The 23,495-nt window shown below is 59.9% G+C and overlaps 1 protein-coding gene across 4 annotated transcripts in view; it reads left to right on the forward strand.

Annotated features, from left to right (window-relative positions):
* Nucleotides 1–23,495, forward strand: part of Runx3 (RUNX family transcription factor 3) — a 53,185-nt gene that overhangs the window by 15,051 nt on the left and 14,639 nt on the right. For 3 of the 4 annotated variants that reach the window (XM_047526126.1, XM_047526143.1, XM_047526153.1), the window contains exons 2-4: nt 13,292–13,560; nt 15,415–15,571; nt 22,964–23,068. In XM_047526126.1, coding sequence (XP_047382082.1) covers nt 13,292–13,560; nt 15,415–15,571; nt 22,964–23,068 — 531 coding nt within the window. Of the gene's footprint in view, nt 1–12,904; nt 13,561–15,414; nt 15,572–22,963; nt 23,069–23,495 lie in introns of those variants that run through there. The other variant, XM_047526134.1, reaches the window with a different exon arrangement.

Raw genomic sequence — 23,495 nt, forward strand, 5'->3', positions numbered from 1 at the left:
GCCTCTCCCCCTGCCCCTGCCCGTCTCCCCGGCTGTCCTCACCTGCCTCCCTCCTGCACATGGAGGCAGGAGGTTGCGTTGTGGTTGCGTTGCCTCTCCCCAGATAACCCGGGAGACTCTCCCCATCCAGACCAGAACTTCCCTCATATCTGCCAAGTCCCTCTTGTCACATCAGGTGACATATTCACAGGCTGTGGACATTAATGGGGGCCATTATTTTGCCTACCACAGGGATTCAGAGACAGTCTCTTAGAGGAGGTAACCGGGCCTGGATGAGGTGGAGACTTGAGTCTTGAGTCATGCCAACAGAATATGAAGAACTTGCCAGCAGAGGAAACTATATGTACGTGCAAAGGCCCTGTGGTCGGCATGCTAGAGGCCTGGGTGGCTAGAGCCAGGGAGGGAGGGACAGAGCGGGATGAGGCTGATCGGGAGGGCACCATCAGTGCCCTGCCCCTCGGAGCCTTTAGTTACCTCCAGCCCTGCTCCTGAGTACCACCCTATTCCTCTAACTTATGCCAACTCCCAGAGTCCTCGCTTCAGTGTTAAGCGAAAATCCTGCAAGGCTCTGGTGTTTCAGTGACAGAAGTGAAAAAAGTATTGGGGGGGGGGCACATTCTCCCACCCACAGCACCAGAGAATCTGCAGTCTTGACTGACATCCAAGACCAAACTCTTAGAAGTGCCTCCAGATGAGAAAATTCCCCTGCAGCATGAAGGATTCAGGTTAGACATTTAAAGGAACTTTCAGTGTGCCATCAGGAAACCGTTAAATCTGGTAACATCTGAGAGACAAGGTCCTGACTAGACAGTCAAGGAGACCAGGACCCTCAGGGCTGACTGAGCTCCCCACCTGGCCTGGAGCCCTGATGAGATCTGCCTTGGATTCCCTTTGCCCACTGGCCATCCTCTGCCTCCTGCACATTAGACCTGTGTCACCAACACAAGGACCTGGACTCGAGGACCCAGTGTTAACGGCCATGGTTCTCACATCTAAGACTGATTCTGGGAATCTTCTGTTCCGGGCCGCGTCCCGGTGTCTATGTGAGTCAGACAGACTACTCAACCCTGCAGGGCCTCAGTTTCCCCGTCTGCAAGTGGGGATGAGCCTGTGACCCACCTCCTGGGCCTGAGTGACCAAGCGGGCCTGCGAAGTGCTCAGCAGGAGGGGTGGCCAGAGGACGAGGACGCCAGGGTCCCCGTGGACCACGTCCCTGTCGTTCGCTGGCTGTGGGATTCCGGGTCTCCAGCCCCCGCAGCCAGCGTGCCCCCAACGCCCGGCCTCCCACGTGCTGGGTGGCATGCCTGCCCCACGACCACATGAAAAGCCGTTCCCCCGGGCGTCCCCACACCTGGGAGAGCCGGCAGCCTGCCCGGCGCTGGCCCCGCCCAGTGGCTGGAACACCGGGCAAGATCAATGCACCCGGCTGGGCTCCCTGCGCCGCCACCTTTTTCCAATCACGGCCGCGCCTTCCGTTGGCTGGGGAACCCCGCCCAGCCCCGAGCCCCGCGCCCTCCCTGTCCAGCCCCGCTGTCCACGTGTCCAGGCCTGCGACCTCTCAGGGCTCTGCCGCGGCTGCGGCCACCTGGGGCCTGCAGTCTGTCCTCTGCTCTGAGCCTCGGTTTCCTGCTCTCCAGGTGGAGCCTCCTGAACGCCCCGCTTGTGCTCGCGGGGCTGATGTGGAGAGGCAAGGACATAAAGTGGAGAAGAAACTGGGGACAGGGCAGGCGGGAAGCCAGACCCCTGAGCAGCCGTCCTCCTGGGAGCCCTTCCCCCTCCTGTCCGGTCCTCTGCAGTCTCCGGTGTCACCTCCTCCGCCAGGCGCCCCTGAGCACCCCCGAGTGTTAAGCGTTGGCCACGCCCTTTCCTCCAGCACCGCGGGTCCTTCACCCCGGTCTCTTTTCAGCCATGTTTCAAGACCCCAGCAAATCTGGGCACTGTCTTCTCTCCTCCCTGCTGCAAAGTGCCACCCAAGCTCCGAGGCACCATGTCCTTCACTGTCTCCCCAGCACCTAAAATAACTCCGGGCGCATAGTAGGTTCTCAACAAATGTTTGCTAGCCACAAACATCCAGTGCGGCCCCCTCTTGTTCCCTTCCCTGTCCCATCCATCGCTCCATCTAAGCGCAGCGCTGGTGGGGACAGGACTGGAACATCTTCCCCTGGGGACAGGGGACAGGACTGGATCATCTTCCCCTGGGGACAGGGGACAGGACTGGATCATCTTCCCCTAGGGACAGGGCAGGGATGCCGGGATCTCCAGGTGGTCAAGCCCACCCCTCATTGACTAAGGCTGGGGAGGAGGCCAGAGGGCCGGTTCCCACCCAGGTCTGAGGACATTTGGGGGGAACCCACTCGGGGGCAGCCAGAGACATACGGGTGGCAAATGTCACATTCCTGCCAGCGAGGAAAACATCCCAACAGCAAATGGCAGATGCCCGAGCCTGCGGCCTGGCTTGCCTGCGCCGGCTCAGCCTCTGCTGGGCTCTGCCCGCATCCTCAGCACCTCCCTCCCCAGGGGCCTCAACTGCTTGCTGGACCCCCAGCCCCAGCTGTCCACCCCTTTGGGCCCTGCGTCCTGGGATCTGCTGCGGACACAGGGGCTGTGGCTCTGTCCTGCTCCCTGGAGTCTGTGCTCAGCTCTGACACTTGCCTGGTCCCTTAGGATCGTGGGCAAGTCATCGACCTTCCCGGACCTGGCTTTTCTTGCTGTTATACTGAGGGCGATGATAATAGTACCTAAAGCATAAGGTGACCGTGAGGGTTAAATGAAATAATATGTGACAATGGAGGTAGCATTCGATATTAGGGTTGAGGGTCTGGCCTCTGGCGGGAGGCCGCTGCGCAAAACAGGCCAGTTTCAGGCTCCAGGCTGGGTCCCGACTGAGTGGACTTTCGCTCCTCCCCTTCGCGCATCTACCTGGGGTGCCGTCTGCGCATGCCCAGCAGGGGGCTGCCCCCAGGTACTCTTAGGTGGGGCTGCGCAGGCGTCGGCGTCAAGGGTCACCAGGCGGTTCAGCTGAGAGCGCGGCTGCTGTGGACAGGACCGCCTGGCTGGCAGAGTGATTTGGCTAAGGACCCAGGCGCGCTGGGCTGGGAGTGGGGTCAGCCCCCGCTCAGGCCTGGGTCCCTCGCAGCTCCAGTAGTTAAACCAAAGGAGAGCGCACCCCAGCTCTGACGCGGGCCACCGTCGGCGGTGCTGCAGATGGAAGGATTTTTGTCCATTCTTTCTGGTTTGGGGCCTTTTCTATACATTTTTTTAATCTTTTGCTTGACTTTAAAACTATTTTTTAAATATTTTGTAAAATAGGAATATGTATAAGATGGGAGTATCGTTTGAAGAACAGTAATAAACAGATATCCATGAGCCGTCCACCTGGCTTGGGAGAATAAATCCCTCGGTGGCCCCGGGTTCCCCCACATCCCTCTCCCTGGCCCTGCGGGGAGCGGGGACCACACTCCTGGTGTCGTAGGAACCTCTCTGGCTGGGCTGGATGCTTTTTGCTTTGGATGTCGTCTTCTATTTGTGAGGACGCAAAACTGGGGACAATGGACAGGCCCCCCTAGGGCTGTGACTGCTGAGACTGTGGAAGGATTCTGCACTGGAGCTGGAACTAGAAAGCGAAGTGCTCGCCCCGTTTTCCAGGCAAGGAAAGAGGCTCCACGAGGCCCAATGTGACGGGGTCAGCCGATGGAGGGGCAGGTTCACCTGCGTCCTGACCCGCTGGGGCGGGAGGAGAGCTTTGGAGTTACTCTCATTGTTCCACGGATGTTTGCCTTGAGCCTTCGCAGCAGCATGGGTCTGTAATCCCAGCAACACAGGAGGCTGAGACAGGAGGATCAAGACTAGCCTCCACGGGGTTGGGGAGATAGCTCAGTCAGTAGAGTGCTTGCCTTGTAAGCACAAGGCCCTGAGTTCGATCCCCAGTACCACAAAAAAAAAAAAAAAAAGAAAGAAAAGACTAGCCTCCGCAATTTAGTGAGACCCTAAATAATTTACCAAGATCCTGTCTCAAAATAAAAAATAAAAAGGCCCAGGGATGTGGCTCACTGGTTAAGCAGCCCTGGGTTCCATCCCCAACAGCCAAAAATTTTTTAAAAGTCTGCCATGGGCTGAGTCTGTGCTGGACACTCTTACTTGCTCCGGTGAGATCCGGTCGCACCTTGAATACCTCCCATGATGGGGAGCTCTCTCCCCAAGGGGGCTGCGTCTCATTCGGTTTCTAGCTGATTCTGAAATACTTCTCTTGCTGCTGTGCAGCCCAACACTCACCAGCTCTCGTCCCTGCGGCCCGGCCACCAGGGAGAGCCACATCAGTCTGAGAGTGGAGCTCTTTCCCCCAGGCCTGCTCTTCTCCAGGACAAAGTCCCCAGTTGCCTTGACGGCTCCTCACGTGACCTGGTTTCAATGCTCTTCCCCCGTGAGTCCCTGGGGCTGTCACGTGGGCCTTGGCCGAGGGGCTCGCGCTGACTCCCCCTCACGGGCCGTCAGGTTGGGGCAGCTGGTTTCTGACTCCAGCTGCCGGGACCCCCCCAGTCCCTGGAGTTGTAGGGCGGGTCCCCATTTTCTGGTGAGGTGGAGAAGCTCAGAGAGCTGACCTGCGCTTATGCCCAGGGCCTCTCAATCCCACCCAGCGGCCTCTGCCCCCAGGCTGGGCTCTGCCACCACCCCTGCCCGGGGCCCAGCAGCCAGCCCCTTCCTCCAGCTCTAGGCTCCGTCCTCTGGGCCAGGGCTGCAGGCGCCTCACCCCCAGGGACACTCAGAGGCCCCAGGCCGGCCAACCCCCAGGAGGTCTCTGCCACCTCCAAGCCTGGGCTTAGTGGCTCCCTACACGCTGAGCTGACCCAGGGGCTCCCAGCCACCTGACCCTGCCCCGTGTGTTCTGCCATCTGCATGGCCTCTGCGTCCCTGCCTGTGGTGTGGTGTCCACACGGCCACATGCGGGGGCCTCTGTGAGTCCACACCAGCAGGTCTGTGTGTCAACACACACAGATGGGGGACGTGTCCCCGGGGCTTTCCTACACACACGTCTGCTGAACACGCGCCTCTGGGGTGGCGTCGATCCCCTGGGTGTGCGTGAGTGTGAGCATGGAGAGTGTGAGCCCAGGGTCTGGTGGAGACGCTCGTCCTCGCTCCCGCCCGCTGCCCCTCAGGTCCTGCAGTCTGACCTGTCTTTTGTGGGAAAGGAGCCTGTGTTACAGAAACAGCCAGGACAGTCCCCAGAACGTGCTGGGGAAAGGCGTTGTGCTTTCCTCTCCCTTTCCACTCAGTCCGTTCCGCGTTGCTATAACAAGACACCCGAGACCCGGCACTTTACAGATCACAGCAATGAGTGGCAAGTCCAAGGTGCGCGCAGGTTTAGTGCCAGATGAGGGTGCTGCCAAGATGGCACCTGGTTGCTGTGTCCTCCAGAGGGGACAAGCATTGTGTCCTCACATGATGGAAGGCAGAGGGGCACCACAGGCTGAAGCTGGTCCCTCCAGACCTTTTCTGAGACATGATTTGTTCCTTAGGGTCCCCATGATGGTCACCTCTGATAAGGTTCCACCTCTAGATACCACTAAGTGGACTGTTTCAACTACTGAATTTGGAGGACATCCGGGCCCATAGCAGATGACCTTCATTGCCTACCACGGACCTGCTGCTGTGGCTTCTAGGCCTGGGTACATAGGGCATCCGCCAGGCCACCAAGGCTGACAGGCAGCAGGTCGAGGGCCAGCCGGGCCCTGCGACGGGCTCTGCAGAGACCGTGGCTGGTAGATGGGAGCCCTGGGTGCGTCCGGCTCCCGTGAGCACCGGGTGGCCTGGGGCAAGTCTTCTACCCTCCCTGGGCCTTGGTTCCCGGCCGCGGGACGGGAAAACACTCAGACCTGTGGTGGATTCATCTAGAACTCTAGAATGTGGCAGGCAGACGTCTTTCTGGGGATGGGATATGACACAGGGCACGTAGCAGAGTCTGAAGCCCAGAGTGGAGCGGGGTCTCCCAGACTGCAGCAAGGACCCCGGAAATGGAGCTGGCAGCCACGACCAAGTTCTGGGGCGTGATGGTGAGGGGCTTGCCCAGCTCTCTGGGGATCCTCTGGGGTTTGGCTTCTTCGAGCTCCTCAAGGAGGCGGCGGAGGGAAATGGGCTTGCGTGTGGACGGGCACAGAAAGGGCTTGTGGGTGTCTAGATGACAGGGCTGGGTGGGGCAGAGCTCCGGCCACCTCCCGGCCAGGCCGAGGCAGCAGCCCCCCGCAGAGAGCGCCCAGCCCTAGGGACACAGGCCCAGGCCCACGGTTACCCAGGTCCCCGATTCTCTGTGAACCGGGAGAGGTCCCAAGCTCCTTCCTTTCTCTGGCCTCTGCTGTGGAGGCTGACCACCCTGGCCATCCCAGGCAGAGGGGAGGCGTGCAGAGTGGGGACAGGTGGAGAGTGTTCACTTTGGATTTTGGAGGACCTGAGTTCAAATCCAGGCTTCCTGGCCAGGAGGACGCCTCTCTGAGCCTCGTGTGGAGTTCCTCTCCGGTAACACAAGCCCAGTGGGGAAGACGTGCTCAGCAAACAGTGCTCCCGGCCCGGGTAGGCACCCAGAGATGTGCAGCCTGGCGGGTGGGGGACCGCCGGAGGGACTGGCTGTGCCATCGGGTAGCCCAGTGCAAGACGTGAACACAGGCCTCTTTCTTGTTCAATAAGTAGCCGCCGCAGAGGGTCCACCCAGCTCTCCAGAAGCTTCCGAGAGCAGGGCCCTGGGTGACGGCCTGGTCGCACGCCCAGGAAGCGGCCGTGCTGGAGGTACGCGGAGCACCCAAACCCCCTCAGGTGGAGGGCTGCTGGGGCTCCCACCGCTTGGCGGAGGGCAGCACCTGGGATCAGGATGGCTGGGCCCCGGCCGGCTCGGTGGCGGCATAAAAGGGCGACTGTTCTCCACCGCGCTGGCCCGTTTTTATCTCATGCCATGCGTACAGTACAGAGCTGATTTCTTTCCGCAGAGGGTTGCGCTTTTTTTCTTTTCCAAAGGCGACGCTGGAAAGCCATGTGGCTTTTATTGCTGGCAGGAATGTCTGAGGCGTTCCTTCCCCGCCACATGAAATGCAGCCGTAATCTTCATCTGCGTAAGGCCAAAGCCCGTCTCCTCCACGCCATCGGCCTCTGAGATTAATTAAGGCCTCACAAGGACTGACAGTCATTAGGACCTTTCGGAGGAGGTGGAAAATCCCTAATGGGACCCGCTGGCCCGGGAGCTGCGGGGTGGGAGGTAGGAAGGAAGGCTGCGGAGGAGACCCAGAGGAGAGAAGGGGACCCAGGACCAGAGTCAGCAGAAGGAGGCAGCCGGGGACAGGGGTCCCTGACCCTGTCCCTCCCCAGGCCTCAGCTCTGCCATTTGATATATAGGATGTGGATTGGATATCCCAGAGCTCTTGAGTGACATTGCAAAATTCTAAATCCTGCTTGTGGTTCTTATGCCAGGATTCTGATTCTGTTCCATGATTGTAATTTCAAGCATCTGATTCTGGTCCATGAGAACAGAACAAAGTGGTCGGGAACGTGGGCTCCAGGGTCAGGCTGCCTGGTTGGAATGCCAGCTCCACAGTTTTCCAGCTGTGTGATCTTGGACAAGTTACTTAACCTCTCTGGGCTTCCATTTTCTCGTATGCAAAATGGGTGATGATGGCGACTGCGCCTACCCTAGAAGAATGCTGGAAGACATAAATGGACATAAATGTGGAATATGCCAGAGGTGACAGCCACAGAGGAACCCTTTCTCTCCCTGCCTGCCAGCGCTGACGCCCTCTCCTGGGACTGGGGAAGGGGCACATCTTTTCCAGAATCCCCCTTGGGTTCCAAGCCACCTCTCACAGTCCCAGGTCCCCAGTAGAAGGGTCCTTCCACTCGATGGCTCTGCCAGCAGGTAGCCACGTACCGGCCCAAGATGGAGCCTGAAGCTGTCTCCAGTCAGCAGAGGTAGAGGCTGTCTCAGGGGGTCCTGCTGCTGGAAGGCTCTGGAGACCCTCCTCCAACTGTGGCTCGGGGTCCGGGAGGAGGAGCCCTTGGCTGAGCTTCCCAGTCCATAAAACGGAGAGAGTACCATCTCCCTCCGTTGGTAACCCCACACACCAGGTGTCCAAAAACAGGGCACACATCAGTCAGAGGCCAATAACTGAAGTCACAGACCAAGAAATTTCCAGCTGGAGTGATTTTCTCCGCGTGTAGCTCACACATGAGGAGCAGAGAGGACGATTAGGCCGGACCAGGGTGCTGAGGGGCGGCACCGGGGGCTCTGCGGGGCGGGAGCCAGCTGACCCCTGCGCTCCCCTCCCTCCCTCTCCGTCCCTGAGGCCCCACGCCCTCTCAGGAGTGGAGACCCCGGGCAGCAAGGACCCACGGGTGCCGGCACCCCAGAAGGGGGCACGGTGCTGCGGTGTTGGACGGGCAGCTGGCTCCCACGAAGGTCGCAGGAAGCCTGACTGTTCAGCTGGGGATACTGGAGCCCAGAGGGATGCGGCAGGCTCTGTCCTTCCCCGGGAGCCCCGGTGCTGGGGTCCCACCCAGCCTGAGGCGGCACCCTGTGGCCAGAGCGGCTGCAGCAGGACAGAGGTCGTGCCTGTCGCGCTGGTCACCGGCTTGCCCCGGCCCTGCTGAAGGCTGGGTCCAGACCCTGGTCAGCCTTGCACCGCTTTCTCTGCCTCCATGTTCCCGTCCACAATGTGGGTGCCATCCTGTGTCTGCCAACAGTCCTGAGGCAGAAGGAGAGCAGTGGACCTCACCCTGGGACCCTCCCGAGTGGACCCTGGCAAACCCTGTCTCCCACCAGGCACGAAGGGCCTGCTGATTTCCAAGTTCATGGCTGCTCCCGCTGATTTCACTGCCTCTCGCTCCACCACCGCTCCCCGGCTACCGTGTGTGGCCCACCCTCAGCTCTGCACTGGGCTCGGTCAGCCAGGGGACGAGAGGGTGGTGTCTGCGGTCCTCCCTGCAGGCGGACCTGGGCACTGTTCCTGTTCACTCAGTGCTCAGCTCAGCAAGCCTGGCCGCTCCCCATGGTCCCTTTACCCACCAGGCAAGGTGGGCCCAGGGGGTGCGCGAGCCGGGCAGAGCCACACAGCCCATCAACGGCACCGTTGGCAGGCCTGTCCCGACCTCTCCCGGTTCCCCGTCCCTCCCCTCCGAATCCGGCCCTTTCTGACAAATCCAAAAGGTGACCGGAAAGCACACCCGGCCTCCATCGATGCTGGATCCCTGCAGAGAGGCTGGCCAGGAGGGGCCACCCCAGAGCTGGAGTCCACCGTGCAGGAGACGAGCCCCAACTCAGAATGTTACTGTTTCACCACCGTTTCCCACCGGTTTTAAACGTACACGCGGACGTGCACACGGATGCCATGGGACGTGTCTTACGCTCCTGTGCACCAGCCCATGTCCCTCCCCTCCCAGAGGGAATCTTCAATCCTCGTCACTGTGAAATGGAGCTGTCAGAATCAGCTGCACTGACAAGCCGAGGCTCAGTGGGGGACAGGAGTGTCCCCCTTTGAATTCTAGGGCACTAGGCAGGAGACAGGTCCCACGGGTCCCTCTAACAGGGGTGGAGGCCAGATTGCGAAGCCACATTTTGGCTTCACTGGTCTGGCTCCTGGGAGATTCTGCATGGACGGATGGACGCAGTGCCTCCTGGGGGGGAAGGAGGAGGATCCCACAGAGCACTCAGGAAGGAACCAGATAGTCCTCCCCTTCCCAGGCAACCAAGGCAGGACAGCTCCGCAAGTCCTGGCCAGCTCCGAATGTGAGGTCTGGCCATTTCCTAGACAGGAGGCGTGGATCCCACAGAACAGAACAGACTTGACCAAGGCCCCCACGAGGGGCGCCAGGCCCCTTTCTTCATGAGGATCCGCTTGCGTGGATGGAGCACCCCAACACGCCTGTGCTCACACGCAGTCCCAGGAGAAGGCCGCTATTGCTGTGCCCACTTTCCAGATGAAATAAACAAGGCTCAGAAAGGTTTGGAGCTCGTTCAATCCCCGCACTGCAAAAAAGAGAGAGAGAAAGGTTTGGAGCCAGGGCCCCGGCCACCGTCAGGGGTGGAGGAAGACAAGCGCATGCACAGGCGGTGGAACTGCAGACCTGAACCCCTCCACAGCCCGCGGAGCTCGGAGGTTTCCCAGAGCATCCCTGCCCCTGGTCAGGCACACCTGGGGATCCCTGCCCTCCCCTGGCACAGGGACTCCCGAATCAGGCCTGCAGTTGGTGGCTCTCTGGCGTCTGGAGACAGGAGCCATCACCTGACTACTGAGACTGCACCCCCCCACAGAGATGCTGCTGGGTGGGCCCCACCGTGGGCACAGGGACTTCCTCACCCTGTGTGGACCCCAGGGCGCTCTTAGGCGAGGGCCCTTTGAGAGAAGCAGGGTGTCATCCACGGAGTGGGAGGAGAGGAGATGGGGAGGGAGAGGGCGCTGAGCGTCCTGGGTTGGAAAGGGCAGTCAGGAGGCGAGGGAAGCGGCTCGGGTGTTGGGAATTGAGAACCAGCAGCCTGCTTCCCTGCGGTCCCGCCCCGCGCCCGGAATGGGCCAGGAAAGGGCTGTGCATTTCTGGAGGGGGGTGGGGAGGTCTGCTGGGGGGAGGGCGCAGACCCTCCTTGGGTCTCCAGATGGGAAGTCTGTCCAGAGGAGCTGGGGAAGGCGACCTTCCGTTTGACACCAAGCCACCGCTCGTCCAGACGTGGTCACACAGATGGCCTGGAATCGGATGGGTAGTCTATCCAAAAAAGCAGCTCACAGGAGGAAGCCCGCAGCTGGCCCACATCTGTGCAAAGGGCCAGGCCGGGCAACTCCCAGCTGGCAGGACGCAGGCGCCAACTAGCGGTGACTCTAGCTACGACTCCTTCCGCGGCGCCCCCGCGACCTCTGACTGGGGACCCAAGCGCCAGCCACCAGAGTCCGTTGGTTCTGGCATCCATCAGCAGAGTGTCTCCTCTGGGCTGGAGTTGTGCCGGGTCCTGGGCCAGGGGCTGGACCCACAAGAGCCCCCTTCTCTGGAAACCCGTCTGTTAATTCTCCACAGAGAGAGAGATGGGGAGAAATCAGGCGGAGGGACAAGTAAAGGCATGGCTGCAAACAGAAACCGCGCGGTGAATCGAATTCACGAACACTAAAAGCGGCAGGTCAGGTTCCACGGCCGCGCCAGGGAAGCATGGGCGGCCCGCCCGACCTAGGGCCCTACCTGGCCACGCCCGGGTGGGCCTTTCCCCGGAAGTTCCAGAAGTCCTACGAGCCAAGGTCCGCGGTTCCTTGCTTTCCCCAGGTCCTGCGGCTCCTGCCAGCGCTTCCGAGGATGCGCGGTCAGGCCCGCCATCCACAGCTCGGAGGAGTCGGCTCCCTCAAAAGCTCCAGTAAGGGACCACCCACTGTCCTGCTTCGGAATGGGCCTGAGGGACTAGGATGAGGCCCAGAGAGGGGTACCGGCCAGCTGTCCAGGTGGTGATGGTTGGGCCGTCTCCCCTGGAGCGCACTGGCGGCTTGATTTCGTTCGGGGAAGACGAAATGGCCTGCGCTGGGCAAAGGTCAGCTCCAGGAGGAGATTTTACCGCCACCGACCGACTCGCTGCTCCTTCGCTGCCCAGGCTCGGAATTCGTCGTGTTCACCTGTCCAGCGCCAGAGGCAACGAAGACCCAGCCCGGTCTCCAAAGCGCCAGGAGACTCGGCACGCATTCGTTCACCAGAGCCCGGGGAGCGCGTCTGGAATGATGATGCCGACTGAATGGGGCTTGATCTTTCTGGTTCCCCTCCCCAAGGATCCCGTCTTAGGCCCAGTTTCCTGGCCTAGGAAGCGGGAGAGGAAAGGGTTGTTAGCAGTGAAGTCCAGCGTAGCTGGACCACGCGATTGCGAGTGAGAGCAGAGACGCCCAGCCCGACAGCAGGCAGGGCCGGTGCACAGATCTGCGTCCTCGCAGAGCGTCCGGAGCGCACCCGCCTGCGGGGACCACCTTCCATCACATGGAAAAAAAATCTTCTCCTCTGGACGCGGGGCCCTTGGTTGTGCATCACCCCGCAGTTTTCTTCTTGTCACGGACCTGAGTCCTTTTCACGAAGCAGGACGGTGGTTACTTGAGCGTAGGAAACAAATTCGGAAAGCACGCGTTTTGCAGGCCCCACCATGTTCACAGACCCACGGGCCGCCACTGCGAAGGACGATGCCTGAGGCCTGCGCGGTCCTGAAACTTGTTTTGAGGGGAAAGTGGAGAGAAACGGGGTGGTCGGCCTCTGTCGGCTGAGGGCCCGTGGGGAACTCCCGTCTGCCTCCGGGTTGGCACAGGGGCCACCGAGGCAGGGACCAGAGCGGCGCAGGGCTGGGAGCAGCGCAGGCCATTGGCTGGGCACGAGGAACCCCGTGTGCGGTGGCGGCTCTGCATCAGAATAGTTTGCGGGCCAGAGCGGGGCGTTGTGATCTCTTTGGGGCTGCTCCCCGCGCCGTGTCAACAGTCTTGGGGTCTCGGGCGCCCAGCTGAGGATGCAGGCGTCACCTGCCCAAGGCAGCTCAAGCTGGGGAAGCCCGGCCGCGACAGGCGAGGAGGAGGAGAAGGGCAGCGGGCCCCGCGTCAGGGAGATGCCACCTGGGGACAAGCGCCGGAGAGCCTTCCGTGCAGTCCGGATGGTCCAAACCGATTCCCACCACCCTCCTCGGCTGCTCACAGCTCTCGGGGCCGCGGCGACAGCCCGGGGGCCTTGGACCCCAGGCGTCCTCCGCAGGGCGGGGCCTTGGGCCCCTCCCCGCCGCGCGGCCTTCGCGGGCCCGTTCCTCCCCCGTGAGCGCCGCCGAGGTGCCCGCGATGGGGGCTCCGATTGGCTGCGCCACGCGTCGCTCGGGCGGGCCCCGCCCCGCGGGCCCCGGGGTACTAACCCCGCGCGGGCGGCCGGGGCGCCGCCACTTGATTCTCCAGGTTTTGCGCTGGGCTGCGGCCGCCGAGTCGGTGGGGCGGCCGCGCGGGCTGCGGGCGGGAGGCGGCGGCGGCGGCGGCACAGCCCGCGCGGGCCCCGCCGTGGCCCAGGCAGCCCGGACGCCGCGGAGGGCGGCCGCACGCGGGCCGCGCGCCCGGGATGCGGGACTAGCGGGCGGCTGCGTGCGGCCGTCGGTCGGGACAGCGAGGCCTCGCCGCGGGCGGGCCCGGTGGGGCAGCCGCGGCGCCGCCCCCTGTGCCCCGAGGCCGCGGCCGCGCCGCTTCTGCTTTCCCGCTTCGCGCGGCAGCGGCGGCCGAGGAGGCGCCCGCGCCGCCGCCGCCGCCCCGCGCCCTGACGGCCGCGGTTATGCGTATTCCTGTAGACCCGAGCACCAGCCGCCGCTTCACACCCCCCTCCACGGCCTTCCCCTGCGGCGGCGGCGGCGGCGGCAAGATGGGCGAGAACAGCGGCGCGCTGAGCGCGCAGGCGGCCGTGGGGCCCGGCGGGCGCGCCCGGCCCGAAGTGCGCTCGATGGTGGACGTGCTGGCGGACCACGCGGGAGAGCTCGTGCGCACCGACAGCCCCAACTTCCTCTGCTCCGTCCTGCCCTCTCACTGGCGCTGCAACAAGACGCTGCCGGTCGCCTTCAAGGTGAGTGCGGGGCCCGGGGCGGGAGCCAGCGGCCCTGGGGCTCCGGGCGTCCCTGCTGCAGGAGGCGGGCCTCGCGAGCAGTGGCGAGGGGAAGTGGCCCGGACTGCGGCGACCTGGGCAGCTGCCGCCCGGCTGTGCGCTGGGCACGGGGACTGCGGCGTGCCCCTGGGTCGCGTCCGGAGCCCGTGACTTTTTAGGGCTTTGCTCCCCTCCACCTGGGCTTCCTGGAGCCCTAGGCAGAGACGTTGGTGCGGAAACGGCCGAAGGGGGCTCCGTTCCCCTTCCTCGGGATCCCTCGGCTTCCAGCCCTTGGGGCTCCGGGGAAGAGGATCCCCGGCACCGGGCGAGGGTCCCGGAGGTGGGGCGGGGAGGTGAACAGGGCCTAGCTTCCACTGCCAGCACCCCGCTTCTGCGCCGCTGCTGAAACACTTCCTGCTCACAACCTCAACCTCTGGGCTTCTGAAATTTTACACCGGGCCACCCTGGGCGGGAAGTGGGGCACTGCACCCTAAAGGGTTGTCGCCGGGATATTTTGCATGCCCAGTGATAGGCTGGGAGTGGGGTGCTCCCACCCGGGTAGCCCCTAGTCATTGGGAGAATCTTTTTCTCTGTGCCAGAGAGTAGGAGACTGTTTCGTTTTCATTTTTTTTAAGGGGGCAGCGAGATGAAACGAAAACGCCTTGGTTTTCCCCTAAACCTCTCACAGCTGCCGTGAGAAAGGGCAGGGCAGGAAGGGCCGGCGGCTAGGGAGGTGGTGGTGCCCGAGGTGGCTGGAAACAGCGGCTGCTGGCAGCTGAGGCCGTCCTTACCCCATTAAGAGGACTCCGAACTGGGGGGGGGGGGGGAGAAAAGGATGAGTGGCTCTTTGAGGTCTCCCGGGGGACATCTTAAAATACCAGCGGGGAAAATCTCCCGGGGAGGAGGGGGAGGAAGCCCGTGTGACTGTAATCGTCAGATTGGAGGTTTTACTGTCACTTGGAGCTTAAAAGGAATCTTTGAAATTAAAGAAGACAGGATGTTGACAGGAAATCTGGCCTTTTAATCAGACCCCAAACATTTTCTCCTTGAAATTTTTACCATCTGGATCCCGAGTCCCTGCACGCGGCAGCCACGTTTAAATGGCTGTGATTCTGTTTGGAGTCTGATTCCTTTTCAAAAGGCATCTGCCTCCCGGTGCTCCTTTGGGGTGGGGGCCCGGGCGCTGGTATGCAGGGGACATCACCACCCAGCAGTTCCCAGCAGGTGCATCCTCGGCGCTCAGGAGCACTCTGGCTTTCCAGGGGTTTTCTGGAGGACCCTCTCAAGCAGCAGTTTGGTTTGCATTTTGCAATTTTCTCTGCATAACGAATTCAGGCTCTGCAGAAGCCAATCAGCCTGGCCTGGGCCACATTTCAGGGCCAAATTTCCTACCCCAAACGGCACGTGCGTGAACCGAGTGCAAGGAGCAGTTCTGTTAGTATTACTGTTGATGTTCTTTTTACTTAGAGACTCGGTTGCTAGGTGCTCCATGATTCCTCTTTTGCCCCAGCCGAGGACAACAGGGGAACTGCACCCCACCTCCCTGGGTAGCCCAGTGCACCCGCAGCCCGGCCTTAGATTTCTCTGAATTGGAAGGGTGATTTCTTGGGACACGGGTTAGCCAGCGGATCTAGGACTTAGGCGTGCACGGGAGCCACTTCACGTTCTGGTTTTTGTCCTAGTTGAGGAAGGTCTTCATTAGTTTTAAGCCCCTCTCCGCCCTGCGCCTGAGAAATCCGCAGTGCGCCGGGGACCTCGGGAGCTGCCGGCCGGCCCCTCCTCTCGTCCCTCGCCTTCCTCTGCCTTTCTAAGTGTTCCCCCGCCTGGTGTCCTCAGGTGGTGGCACTGGGAGATGTGCCGGATGGAACGGTGGTGACGGTGATGGCCGGCAATGACGAGAACTACTCTGCTGAGCTGCGCAATGCCTCGGCGGTCATGAAGAACCAGGTGGCCAGATTCAATGACCTGCGCTTCGTGGGCCGCAGTGGGCGAGGTGAGCGGAGAGCAGCTCTTACCAGAGAGGGCCGCGGTCGGGACTGAAGCCAGGGAGAGGCCTTAGGGCCCCTTGGAAGCCACGGGAACAGGTCTCCAGGCCCTGCTGTGTCTGAAATAGCAGTTTGTCCCAGCTTAGGGCGCACTGACCCCTCCGAGGGTGTAAGGAAAGTGATGGTCTCTAGGAAGGAAAGGCCCAGCTCTCTCCCAGACTCCCAGGTTCTCCAGCTCCTGGAGCCTCCCACCGAGCTTCACAGAAGGTGCTGGGAGAAGATCCGGGGTCGAGGGCCTCCAAAAGGAAGCTCCCGGGTCTTTGGCTAGGGGCTCGGAGGACACACCCTGGCATCTCAGCACTGTCCCCCGCCCCACCCTGGGGCAGAATCTCCACCCCCACCGTCTCCCCAGCTGTGGCTTCCCAAAGGCATAGTTGCCCCAGCCCTTTGAGCCCTGAGGTGGTTTAAACAGAAGAGAAAAGAATGAGGTTAGGGGACTGGGGTTGTGGCTCTGTGGCGGAGCGCTTGCCTAGCATGTGTGAGGCACTGGGGTTTGATGCTCAGCACCGCATAGAAATGAATAAATAAACATCCATCAACAACTAAAAAATATATTTAAAAAAAAAGGAGAATGAGGTCAGGATGCTGAACTCTGGTGATGCACCCAGTACCACAGTGGAGGGAAGGCAGGAGCAGACGGCTGCCACCAGGCTGTTGAGTAGGAGGTCGCGGCTCCTGAAGCCCATCATCACTGCCCGCTGGGTGGAGAAGCTTAGAAGCCCTGCCCTGCAGAACAGGCTTGCTGGCCTGCTGGCCCTTTAAGACCCCTCCTGCCCAAGCGGGCTGAGCTGCGCCCTCCGCCCCTCCAGTGCTTGAGGAGCTGGTTCCGGGTCCCAGTCGCAGCGGCCGCGGCGGCTGGAGCTGAGCTGCACTTTTCATCACCAATCAAGGAGGCCTTCTCCAGGTTCCAGCTCCCTGGGAGCCGCCAGCCCTTCCCACACGGGCATCTGGGCACCATTTTGTCCTCCAGCCGTTCAATGTATACACACGAACGTCAAACATATTTTGACTTTTCAGCATTAATTAAAACCAGGGCATTATTGCATGTAATAACTGTTTACTTGTTACTTTTTATGAAACTGAAATAGTTTACATTCCTTCAGACATTTCCTGTTCCTGTTGGCTCCTTCCCCGTGCACAGATTTCTTTCAAAAGTTGCCCTTAACTGGTTGCAGGTTGACGGATGGAAAATGTTTGCTTTTATGAATTAAGCTTTCATTGCTGCTCCTAATTAGTCTCCAAGCCCCTTTTGTCATCCCCAATCTCTCAGGCCCTTGGCAACTTCATCCCAGCCCGGGCCCTGCACCGAGGGTCTCTGTGGCGGGTGAGGCTGGCCCAGGTGTGTGTCGGACGCAGTGGGGTCACTGTGGCTGCTGCCCTAGGGAACAGGCAGAAAGCAGGGCAGCCCCAGGAGCCAGCAGAGTGTCAGGGGCTTGTGCCTCCTTCTCCTTCCCTCGCTCTTCTCCATCCTGGGAGGTCAGATGTGGAAGGAGAGGAGGTCTCTGATTTACGGAGACCTCATCTGGCCCCTCTGCACCCTAAAAATATTTTCTTAGTGGCTCACATGCCCACAGTCCCGTGCCCGCCACCTGAGGCTCACAGGGAAGGAGTTGGTTGACCTGCGTGCTCTAGGAGCCGGCGAGGCTGAGGCTGGGACTGTGGCCCTGGGGTGCTGGAGGCTCCCTGGGGTGCTGGAGGTCCATAAACCATTCTCCGTCCAGTCTCTGTGGAGTCTCCGGCCCTGAGAAGGGGTGGGGGAGCCCCCGCAGGAGTTCAGCACCTGTCGGACCCTGGACAAGGGTCCAGCCCTCAGAGGCTCCTGGTCTTTAAGAGCCTGGGCTTGAACTTGTCAGCTCCAGTTTGAGTCCGAGCCATGGTGTGACTTTCTAGAGGATGTGGAGCAAATGATTTCACCTCTCTGTGCTTCGGTTTCCTTGTCTGTAAAATGGGGATGAAAAATATCCACTTCATTAAGGGAATCGATACAAGTGTATCCGGTGGCACCACTGAGACCTGGATACATGTTAGCGATTGTGTTACTTCAAATGCTTGGGACTGAGGAAGCCTTTGAGGTCCCTTTGAGTGGTGACAGTCACTGATTCTCTGATTACAGTGTGGTTGGTTGGGGGTGGGGGAAAACCCAGGAGGTGTGAATTGTTGAGTGGGAGAGGTGGAGGTGGCACCAGGAGGAGGGCCTGGGAGGGCTCAGGGTCCCCAGGCTGGGCTGCAGTTGTACCCCCCGCTGTGCCCATCCTGCTGACTGGGAAATTCCCACCCAGAGGAGCAGCTGTGATTGACAGGGAGTCAGGACAGGGTGGGGTTTAGAACCCAGGACTCTTCCCTGGCTCTTTGACTTCGTCAGGACTAAGAATTCAGGTGGAAGTCTCTGCTTCACTCCTTCCTTTAATTCCTGGATTCTGTCGGAGCTCCAGGGAGAACAGCTTCCAAACAGACACACACACCACAGCAGCTCAGAGCTCTGACGCAGGGCTGCAGGTGCGAACCCAGAAAGGGCTGGAAAGAAAACCAGGCCCCTTTCCGACGGTGGCCCTTCTGTAATAGGCCCTTCCCCTTCTGCATGACTCTCGCAGACACCACAGTCTACCTACTTACGCTTTCAAACTCTATTATACCAGAGCTACAGTGCAGGAAAACGTAGGAAAGTACTTTATAATAAAATATGGATTTGAATGTGTGTCGGGACTACCGTCGTCTGGGGTGGACGAGGTCCTCTGCCCCGTGATGGCCACAGAAAACAGCAGTCAGGGCCAGAGGACTCCACGTCCCGACACAGCCTCACCGTCAATGCCACAATTTTCCGAAGATGGGAAAACTCTTGGCAAAGTTCTGGGCAGTTGTTTTGTTTCGTTCTGTTCTTTTCCGTGGTGCTGGGTAGCAAGCCTGGGCTCCGCACGGCCAGGCAAGCACTCTGCCACTGAGCCGGAAAAAAGAGGGAAAAGACAAACTGCCTTCCCTTCTAGAAAAGTCGGTAGATATTTAAAATGCAAAACGATTTTCCTTATTCTGTTAAAATCGAGTTAGGCTCACGACTCAGGGCATTTCAGGACGTTCTTCCCTCCTAGAAAAAATAGATTCTTCCTGTCCCCATGCATCACCGGGCTCTTGCAGCCTGCCCCTGTCCCACCTCTGAGGGTCAGGAGTGCTTCCTGGACAGTGCGCCACCGCAGATCCCCACAGTGTCCTCCAGAAAGTGACCACTGGCCTCAGCAAAAGGGAGAATCGCATGAACCCTGAACGGCCACTACCTGGCTGCAGGGAACGGCCGTGTGGAGAGAGCGGCCAGGGTGCGGTGCAGGCCGGGAACCACTAACCAGGGAAGGACAGAGGGGGTCTCGGCCAGCGTGGAGAAGAGCCAGAGGTCCCCTGAGACTAGACACGGCCCGCTGCTGCCCCTGCAGCCCTCATGGGTGGGGGTGTCAGGCAGGAAACAGGCCAGAAGCCCAGGGACTTGCCTACTGCCTGATCCAGCTGAGCGCCACTGCTCCGGGGCCCTGCGTCCTGAGGAATGTCACTCAGCGCCGTGGGGTCTGGGCTCCTAGCCTGGACCTCTCGCCTCCACCTGGGCCAGCCTTGGAGTTCCTTGGTGAGCAGTCCCGGGACTCCCGGCTGACTGCGCTCGGCTGGTCGCACACGTGGTGTCCCTCTTCTCTGTCTTCTCAGCTTCCCGCTCGGGGATGGGGGGTCGCCCACCAGGCCAGAGAGCAGGGCAGGGCCAGGGAGAGACAAGGGGCACTTGGGGATGGCTTTCTCCTATCCCTGGTTCCTGAGGTCCCTGCTCGTCCCCTCCACTCCTGCTCTAGACCCCAGCCCCTATCCCCGACGCCCTCCCTCCTCTCTGCGTACCTGGCAGAGGTGGTGACAGGTCTGGAAGCTGGGAGGAAGCCGTGGGGGCATGTGGTGATCTCAGGGTGGCATGTGGTTTGCTGCCTGGTGGGGTGGGAACTTCTCACTCGACAGGAGTGGGTCTTTAGTACCTGTGTAGACGGGCAGGTTCCAGCACCTTCCAACCTCTCTGGGCCCTGCCTTGTCAACTCCCTGCCCCTCTGCGAGGCCAAGTTTTCTCATCCGTAAAATGAGAGCCGTCATCTCTGCACTTACTGCAGTTAAACGAATGTTTATTGAGCACCTACTGTCTGCCCGTTGCCAGTGTCTGGGGACACAGCAGTGAACAGGACATAAATTCTCATCCTCAGGCACTTACAGTTGAGAACAAGGAGACAAAGTAAAATAAATAAGCAGATGGATTGTTAACACCATGGCTGTCGGGGGATTTCACACAGGTGCAGGGATGGAGGAGGAGGAGGGAGGCTCTGCGCTCTGACTGAGCAGCTTCGGCCATAAAACAAACTCACTGGACAGCAGGGGCACTGGCCACGTTAAAACAGCAGGATGCTTACAAAGCTGTGATAAGTGTGCTCTCTGTTCCATACGCCAAGTGACAAGAGCTGGCGAGGGGCCTGATGACCACTGATTTTGAAGTCCTGATGAGGCACTTGAAGTCCTGAAAGGCATTTAGAGAAAGCTGCATGGGAGGTAACGCGAGCTGTGAACATCGGTGCTGTCTGTTGGTGACAAGGTCACAGGTACAGCCTGTGACTCCTCTGTGGTTTGTTGCTTACGCTCATACTTGAGAGAGGCTAGATTTCAGTTAGAGGTTGGGGACAATGCCATTGCAATTTTTTCCTGTCCCAGTTCACAGGCCTACTCAGCGGTAAGAAGGTCCCACATGGAGGCCAAAATCAAAATGCCTGTTTTATTATTTATTTATTTCGTGGTGCCGGGGATGGAACCCAGGGCCTTGGGCGTGCTGGGCAAGCCCTCTACCCCTGAGCCACAGCCCTGGCCCTAGAAGAGCCTATGTCAAACAGAGTGGCCAGGGACGCCCTCCCTGCCAAGTGACTTTTAAGTCCAGACCTGAAGGGGCGCTTCTGCAAACTGTCATGCAGTGGAGGATGGTGACCTGGGGGTCCTCAGTGTCCACTCAGGCCACTCGAGCCCCAGGGGTCCACTCGAGCTCCCCATCAGCATAGCCCTGTGGCGTCAAGGAGGTGTTGGGAAATGACTGGAGAATCCGAGACCCCCAGAGGGTGCCTGGCTATGGTGGGCAGGGGTCCAGGGTGGAAACCACCTCGTGGCGAGTTGCAGAAGTGAGGCGGAGTGTCCAGGAGTCTGCGGCCGCCCGCCCTGCGTTTCCCTAGATAGTCAACACCCGCTCTTTCCAGAAATCTTGCCAAGTGCCCCTGTGACCTGAGAGTGAGGCCCCAAGGACCCAGGGGCCAGCCAGCGGGTTCCACGGCCTCATCCAGAGAAGCCCCTGGTTCCCAGTGACCCCCAGCTCAGTCACTCTTCAGCTTTGGACTCTCCCTTGGAGCTCAGAAGCCATCGGGGGGTGGGCCTGGCACCTGCCACCTGCTGCTTTAATTCTGTTGGGGCTTCTCCGTGTCTAGGGCTGGAAAGTTCGCATGTTCACTCACCCAGCAGGACCAGCAGCTCGAGGGGCCTGAGGACTTGCCTCGCCCTGCTTCGTCGCCCACCTGGCCAGGGGGCTGGGGACGGCTGCTGGCTGGGCACCAGGGAGATGGCTTGGCTCCCATTGCAGGCCAGCCTGGGGAGGCACAGCCCTTGGTCCCTGCCCCCCGGGACTTCCAGGCTGTGACTGAGGTCCAGAGACCTCACCATCAGAAGCGGGGGCGGTGAAGTCTGACTTGGGGACCAGGAAGCTCCCTCCATCTTGAATTGCACAGAGCTTTGGAGCTTAACAGAGTCTAGGGTAGAAGAAAGACTCCTACTAGGTGCCCCTGGAGGGAACCCCTGACCTTCCACCAGACCAAGAAGTCTCTCTAGAAAGCAGAGGCCATTCCCATCTGCTGAAAGTGAACCTGTGTTGCTTTCTCTGTGAGAAACCATAGGAGTCACCAGCCGGTGCTAGAACTGAAAACGAAGACCAGCTCAGCATTAGGGAAATGAGAAGCCAGCACACTGGGGACCCGATTGCCACCAAGATGACATGGAAAATGTTAACGACCTGAATATATAGCCATTTTAAAAGGCGCTAAAACCCCCTAACAGGAAAGTATAGAAGAACACAAAGCAATAATTCGTGTGGGATTATGATGGATAATAACCGTATAAAGTTTCATTCTCACTAATCACAGAAGACAGGCAAACAAAATCAAGAGAGTTTGAAGATCTTCCACCTTGATAGACAGGGTCACAGCGCTGATGGCCCTAGGGTGACGCGCAGCCTCACCTGCCCGTGACGCTGTCCACCTACCTCTCTGGAGAGTCATCTCCGCAGAGAGATCAGCCCCGGCAGACACCCAGCCCACCAATGCCATGTCCCACTCGCCACTTCTTGGAATCCGTTCTAAGGAAATAACAGACGCAGACAAAGATTTTTATAAACAGAAGGTCATTTTCGTTTTATTTTAAATGGTAAAAAAAAAAAAAAAAAAAAGTATTATTCAGTATTATTTTTAAAGTTTTCCCCCCCTCAGGAATTTTGAATGGAGACTTTAGAGCCAAATGTGTAGCTAAAAATAGAACAGGGTTCTGGAAATAACAGTTGTGTCTACGAATGAAATGTCTGCAGCTCCCAGCTCTGTCCTTCCCAGCTGGGGCTGCGCACGCCAGGCAGCCACGGGAATACCTGCGGGCCGAGGGTGACACACACGGACAGCTTCCGTGAGCTCCAGTAGCGTGCAGCCATTAAGGAAGGAAGTTCAGCAAGAAACTTGAGTGACACGGGAAGTGCTTCTGACGAGATGTCAAATTAAGAGAGAAAAAACAGGGAGTGAAAACATGCATTTTGGTCCCACTGCCACTGTGCAAATATGCAGAGTCACACAAAGAGGACCAGCCAAGGAAACGGCAATGGTGCTGATCTCTAGCGAGTGGCGCTGTGGGTGGGTGGGCTGCTTGCTTGTATTTTCTGTGTGCTCGGATTTTTCCACAAAGGGTCGCTGCTTTCAGAAAGTAAGTTGTGTGAGTGTGTGTGTGTGAGTGTGTGTGTGTGTCTCCTTGTCCCCCACTGGAACTTCGCGTGGGTCACCTAGTAGAAGGACAAGCAGAGTCGAGAAGCAGGAAGGAGTATTGAGGGAGCCGGGGGATGACGGGTGGGACAGCTGGTGCCAGACTCCTAGGGGCCTTGAATGCCACGCCCAGCAGCTTGGCTTCATCCAGAGCCCCATCTTCTGCCCGGGCCTCAAAGGGGAGAGACCTGCTCCTCACTGAAAGTCAGGGGCTTCTGGGGCGGGGTCTGTGTGCGAGGCCAGCATGCTGTGAGGCCAGGTACCAACTTCCTGCCTTTGTCCCCCCAGGGAAGAGCTTCACACTGACCATCACTGTGTTCACCAACCCCACCCAAGTGGCCACCTACCACCGAGCCATCAAAGTCACCGTGGATGGACCCCGTGAGCCCCGACGTAAGTGTCACTGAGCCCCAGGCCCTGGAGGAAGGTCCAATGGGGAAAGGCAGCAGTGGGGTCACACAGATGTCCCTGGGCCTGCAGAGCACAGGTGGGGCCATGGTCCCCAGCTCTGCACATACCCCACACACGCGTTTGTGCTGCAGGGAACCCTCTGGGCACAGCTCCAGGCTGTGGGAGGCCAGTGAGGAGCAGGGAGGCCGGGGCTGGATGCAGAACCAGCTGGGTGACCCCTCCCCCCGGGAAGGACAGACGGGGGACACGCGGAATGGAAAGCGCGCAGGGAGGAGGCTTCGGACACGGGGAGTCGGGGTTGTTTGGGGTCCAGGTTGGGCCAGGTTCACCCACACACCAGCCTCCTCTACCAGTGGTTCAAGGGCGAGTGGCCGCAAGGCAGGAGTCCATCAGGAGTGACGTTTCTTGA

Source organism: Sciurus carolinensis, chromosome 1 (assembly GCF_902686445.1).
Source record: "Sciurus carolinensis chromosome 1, mSciCar1.2, whole genome shotgun sequence".
Taxonomy (NCBI): Eukaryota; Metazoa; Chordata; class Mammalia; order Rodentia; family Sciuridae; genus Sciurus; species Sciurus carolinensis.